The sequence below is a fragment of the Coffea eugenioides genome, chromosome 7, assembly GCF_003713205.1.
Source record: "Coffea eugenioides isolate CCC68of chromosome 7, Ceug_1.0, whole genome shotgun sequence".
NCBI lineage: Eukaryota > Viridiplantae > Streptophyta > Magnoliopsida > Gentianales > Rubiaceae > Coffea > Coffea eugenioides.
Window position 1 is genome coordinate 8179732 of NC_040041.1, and position 5986 is coordinate 8185717.

The window sequence follows — 5986 nt, forward strand, 5'->3', positions numbered from 1 at the left end:
AAAGAGTCTGGCTAAGAGCCAACGACGGAGACTGTAGTTTATTTAGCTTTCCAACCCGCGGATTCTTATCTATATGAATATGCCCCTCCTTTCCGGTTCAGACTAATTAGAAAGGGTCGGTACCGTTGATCTGTCTTTCTGAAGTCTTTCATCTCTCTTTGTAAGGTCAATGAATGAAAGTGCTTGTTTAGCTTTAGTCTTTATTCGCGGAGTAGCGCTTCAAAGCTCGTAAGTAACTTAGCTAGCCTTGAGGCTTAAAGAAGGACTGAGCACCTTCTTTTCTTTTTGGTATCCCCAATCTATAGTCTAGTTAAAAGCTGTCAAAGACCCGAATGGATCGGGGCAGGCCAACCTAGCGAAATGTTCTTTTAGCAATCCCTCCCCCAATTCTGCATGCCCTAATTTGACCCCAGCTACCACTGATCGAACCCTAGATGGCATTGATCTGAACACCTTGACCTTGGTGGGATAAGATCGTTGGAACCTTAGAAAGGTCTCCGTTTACATGATCAGTAATATAATGAATGAATTCTAAAAAAGATTAAATAATGAATTTGACTCTTCTGTCCTACAGTAGCGGCCGCTAAAGGAAAGGCATTGATTCGCTTTCGTTTGTGGAACGCCCATGCATGAATGAAGTGAGACTGCTCGACAAGCAGAAAGAACCACTTCGTTCGGAAACTCAATCAAAAGGCGAACAGCCGAAGGCCTCATCCTCTTTTTACCAACCGTGTACATTCTACATACGAGATGCTTCCATCACGTCCGGGCCGCCGCCTGACTAGCTATGGTACAGAATGATCTTACTAGCTATGGTAGAGAACGCCAAAGTGAAGCCTATAGTTCTAAAAAAAGAAGCCCCATGGTTGTTAAACATTTTAGAAATCAATCAGAATGGATCTCCAACCCCGAATATTTTGATACTTGGATTATCAATTTCGCGGGTTTAAAGAACAATCTTGATATTAATGAATTGGATTCCAATAGTGAAGAACAAATAATATACAAATTTTGGAATATGTTTTTCAACAAATTGCTGGTTAACGATTCTATTCAAAATAGTACTAAGGATATTTCTACAAATCAATTAGTGGACGATGATACTAGGATTATAAAAGTGAGTCAATCAATCTTTGTTAAACAATATAAGGACAAGGTCTACAAATTGTTGGAGGACAACAAAAATAATAAAAGTGTCAACAACTTGTTAGACTTACAAGAACAGATAGAGAACCTGACTATGAACTCTAAGTCCGAAAATAAGAAAAGATGGGAAACTAACATCGAGCGTATTCTCAATTATTACAGTGAGTATTGTATGGCAGTCTGCGGACCAGACCAGAAACAGTTGGGAGAAATGACAGATGGGAGATGGGAGGAGCATCTGAAGAGGTGGCAGAGATTCTCTTATAAAATGAAAGGAAGATATTGTATACATCATTAAATGAGAAGGTCTAATCAATACACAATAGGATGCAGACAAAATGAAACATCTTTGTTATTAAACAAGTTATATTCTTCAGTAGAAAAGGAATCTACATACCATGTTCCACATCCCGGGAAAATAATTGCTTCACACAAATTCAATGAACCTTATCCGATTATTAACGAAACTGACCTACTCAGCATTGCAGTAATGGATCTATTAACACAGTATGCTTACCCATCCATATCTGGATACAGTAAATTCACAATTCAATTGAGTATGAAGCAATCATTTGATGAAATTCATTTTACGCTTGGTCCTGCAATACCCTTGACTTTTGAGGATGGAGAGTTCATTCCAAAGAGCAATATTTATGATCAAGTTTATCGTCTTCTTTTCAAATATATTGAAAGGTATGATGGTGATTGTATTCTTGGAATAACAATAATAATATTTATGCTTGGCGGTGTCAAGGATAAGATACCCCTCTTATCTGAAGATGCTAGAGAAAAGAGTCTTTTAGAATGTCTTCAACCTGTTTCAGGACAAATAGATCTTAATAATCCTATCAGTGATCTAAAGATCCAACATAAAAAGCTTAATTATCCCAGCCATATCACTGGAATAAAATCAAGTCAAAGAAAAAGAACAAGGCTGAAATCATTCTTGGTTGCTGATACCGAGACTATACTGATAGATAACGTTCATAAACCGTACGCAGCTGGTGTCATGATGGTCATTCCTGGTCTTGATTTAAAGACTCAGACGATATATACTTACTTCAGCGAAGATTACACTCCATATGTATTCAAAAGCTTTGAAGAAAGGAGTCAAAAGCTACTTAATGATTTTATATTGAGGATAATTTCCATTATTAAACAAAATCCATCAATTAAAACAGTCTACTTCCATAACTTCTCACGATTCGATGGTCTTTTTGTGCTTAAGCACCTGGCATTACATCATAAGATGTTTAAGTTAAAACCGCTAATGAGGGATAACAGACTTTATGAGGTTGCAGTCTATTCAGGTAAAAGAATGTTATTCCGCTTAAGAGACTCCTTACACCTACTCCCTGGCAAACTAGATGACCTTGCAAAGAATCTATGCCCAGAGTTAGGATCGAAAGGGTCTATCCCATATGATCAAGTGACACTATCAAATCTTAGTAGTCTGAGAGAAAGCTTGGTAGAGTATATGAAACAGGACATTCTACTCCTTGGGGGTATAATGCACAATTTCCAGGATTTATATGCTAAGGCCTACAAGGCTGACATAGAAAACAAGATAACAGCTGCCTCACTGGCTCTAAGTCTCTTTCGTAGTAACTACTACGACGAGGTTCAGTTTCCGATTCACATCCCCAATAAGAATGAAGATACCTTCATAAGGAGAGGCTATTATGGTGGGCATGCTGATGCATACACCCCATATGGTGAAAACCTATATTACTATGATATCAATTCCCTCTATCCATTTGTTATGAAAGAATTCCCAATGCCCGGGGGTGTACCAGTCTGGCATAGTGATATAGATAGTATGGAGTTAGATAGCATGTTTGGCTTTATTCAAGCTTACGTGGAATGTCCTAAAACTATGAAGAGACCCTTTCTACCATATCGAAATGATAAAGATGGAATTCTTCTCTTTCCAACCGGCGAATTTGTTGGTGTCTACTATAGCGAGGAACTCAAGTATGCAAGAGACCTGGGCTACAAGGTATTACCAATTTGTGGGTACCTCTTCCAGAAGATGGAAAGCCCATTCAAGGACTACGTTAACTCACTCTTTGAATGCAGATCCAATGCTAAGAAGCAGGGTAATAATGCTATTGGTTATGTATATAAGCTTCTTTTAAATTCCCTATACGGAAGATTTGGCATAAACCCAATCAGTACAATAACAGAGATGTGTGATAAAAATCGACGTGACTTTTTGTTAAGGACGGGTACATTTATAAATGATGCCTCTCTTAGAGAGGACCTATACATGGTTTCATACCATAGCAATATGGAGAAGGGTCCTGATTATTGGAAGCCGCCGAAGAACTCAGCAATCCAACTAGCTGCAGCGATCACTGCCAGCGCTAGGATTTACATGTATAAGTATATCTCAAGAGAGGACTGCTACTACACAGACACTGACTCTATTGTTCTTGGCAATCCTCTTCCCGAGGATTTGATTTCTTCCTCTGTATTAGGTAAGTTTAAGTTAGAAGATCAAATCAAAAAAGGATACTTTTTAGCACCTAAATGCTATCTCTACACCACAGAAGAAGATGGCAATCATCATGTCATGAGGTTCAAAGGAGCTGCTAAAAGCATTATAAATCCTGAATGGTTTGAGCAACAGTACGCTGACCCCTATCGCATGATTCTGGCATCGGTGACATCGAATTTTAGGATCAATTGGTCGGAACTTGAGGTCATAAAGAAAGAAAGTCCTGTCACTCTTAGGATAGCGCTGAACAGAAAGAGGATAGCCATAATTCAAGATCAAAAATGGCTTGATACCGATCCTATTGAAATCTCAGACTTGTCCGCTCTATCTAACATTGGAATTAAAATAATAAGAGCACTCAGGAAAAAAATCAATCAATTAGAGACCGAGAAGAGTCTACTTCTCGATGAAATCCTTTCTCAGAAGGAATTAGAGATAGCCGATAAGAAAAGAATTAGAGAGAGTCGAGAACTCCTAGAAACCAATGATCCGAAGTAAAGATCCAGCCCACCCTTAAGCTGCATCTTAAGAATCTCCTTTTCCGGGTTCTTCAATTCGGGATCTGGCGCCTGCCTGTTCAACCGCCAAAGAATCAGACCTTCTTAAGGCACGGTTGCCTTCCTAATCGATCTCTTGTTTTAGTTTGAGTTTTCTCTCTCCTTCTCCTCCAAGGCGTCTTGCGAGTTAGAGTTTTTCTTTTAAGAGGAAGTCATACCACCAAGACCGGCAAAGCAGCGGAAGGAAACAGACATTATTAAAAGCCGTGTTTTCGCTTCGCATCATAAGAGTTCGTTAAGAAGTAAACATTTTATTAATCTGCCGTGTAAGAGGAATTCAATTCCCACGTGCGTTAAGAACTCGAACTCTTTCTCTTAGCCGGCTAAGCAAAAGAAGAGGAATGAACTCATAACTCTACTCTTATTAGTTACACTTGGGAATAATAAGTAACTCGAGATCTTTGGGTGGAGAAGAAGTGGAGGAAGAAGACGCTTCATTGAGCTCAAAAAGACGCCTTAAGAAGACCGGAGGGAGAAAATAACTATTACTTAAATCTTGTTTCTTTACGCGGTTTACTCACTATAGTTAATAGTGAAATTGCACTACTAAATAGAATACTAAAGGAAAGGCTGAAAAGAGCCTTGTTGCTTCTCTTGCGGCTGCTTGGCTAGTCTTCCTTCATCGGTGTAAGGGTGCACTTGCTGTCTTATTTGTATAGTATTAGCTATGGCTCCGGATTGAGAGAAACACGAGACAGCTAGGAGACATTAATAGGACTCTAACCGCTTCCAATAGTACTCTTGAGCTTTTATGGTGTGGTTCTCTCTGCCAGCTCTCCTTCTAGCTCTCTTGCTCTAGCTCTTTCTCTTCCTCATGCCTTTCCGTCCGAGCCGTTCAGGCGAGTATACGATAACCGACTTCTAGCTTCCTATCTTCTAGCCCGAGAGTTGTTAGCTGTCTTCCCCGTTTGTCTTGTCCGTTCCGTCCGAGCCCTCAGGCGAGGGGTTAAATGGAATACGGTGAGTTAGTCGCTCACGAAGTGACTTCAAGGGTCAGAGTCAGAGTTGTCGCTTTCCTTTTTCTCGTGCTAGTTCGAGTTCGGGATACCATATGGTGCTAGTCGATTTCCAGTTTCTAGTCTTATAGTAGGAGTAGCTATTCAACTCTCGCTAGGGAAACCACGGATATAGTAGTTTAGGAACACGCTTCTATTAGGCTTCTTACATTAGTCTCCTTATCTGTCCTTTCCTTGTATAGAAGGAGTGAGCGAGCAATACACATAGCTCTCGAACGGTGTAGGAGTGAGCCATGAGAGCGTCAAGTAGCAGAGGTAGCGGTCTTTCTGTCACAGTCAGAGTTTACCCCTCACTTGCTGGACAAGAAATGGGCACAGGGAAGATAGTTTCTATACCGAGTCTTTTTTCTGGCAAGACTGTCTACGGACTGAAAGCAAGACACCGGAACCTGACGGTCAAGTGACTTAAGTAAACTGACCTCTCCCTATCGGTCTAGCTCGTAAACTCGCTCCTTAAAACAAGTTTGGTCTTCAGCTTCATCCTTTCTGTGATTACTCTACGACATTGATTCTTGAGCTAAATGCAGAGAGGCAGAGAGAAAGACGAGGAAATGTTCAAGAGGGAGATATGGTAATCCCTCTTCTTGCCCAAAGAGTAGCCTAAGATAATAGAGTCTGCCTTTTGAGGAAGGATCTTGGCAATGGGGAAAGAAGAGATAAAGAGAGAGATCTGGAAGCCTTTTCTCCTACATTGTCCTTATGTTCATCAAGCCCTTCCCCTTCCTACTTCTGTTTAGAAAGATAGCAGCCATCCAGGAAAATGGGCA

General features: G+C 40.3%; 1 protein-coding gene across 1 annotated transcript; it reads left to right on the forward strand.

Annotated features, from left to right (window-relative positions):
• Positions 1 to 1636: 1636 nt before the first annotated feature.
• On the forward strand, positions 1637 to 4144 carry LOC113776793 (DNA polymerase-like). The gene has a single exon (XM_027321853.1). It carries the CDS (start codon positions 1637 to 1639, stop codon positions 4142 to 4144), a length of 2508 nt encoding a protein of 835 aa, XP_027177654.1.
• The last annotated feature ends 1842 nt before the right edge of the window (positions 4145 to 5986 follow it).

Bases quoted from the DNA above. Each gene is read 5' to 3' on its own strand.
- LOC113776793 (XM_027321853.1), top strand. From the start codon at position 1,637: ATGGATCTATTAACACAGTATGCTTACCCATCCATATCTGGATACAGT.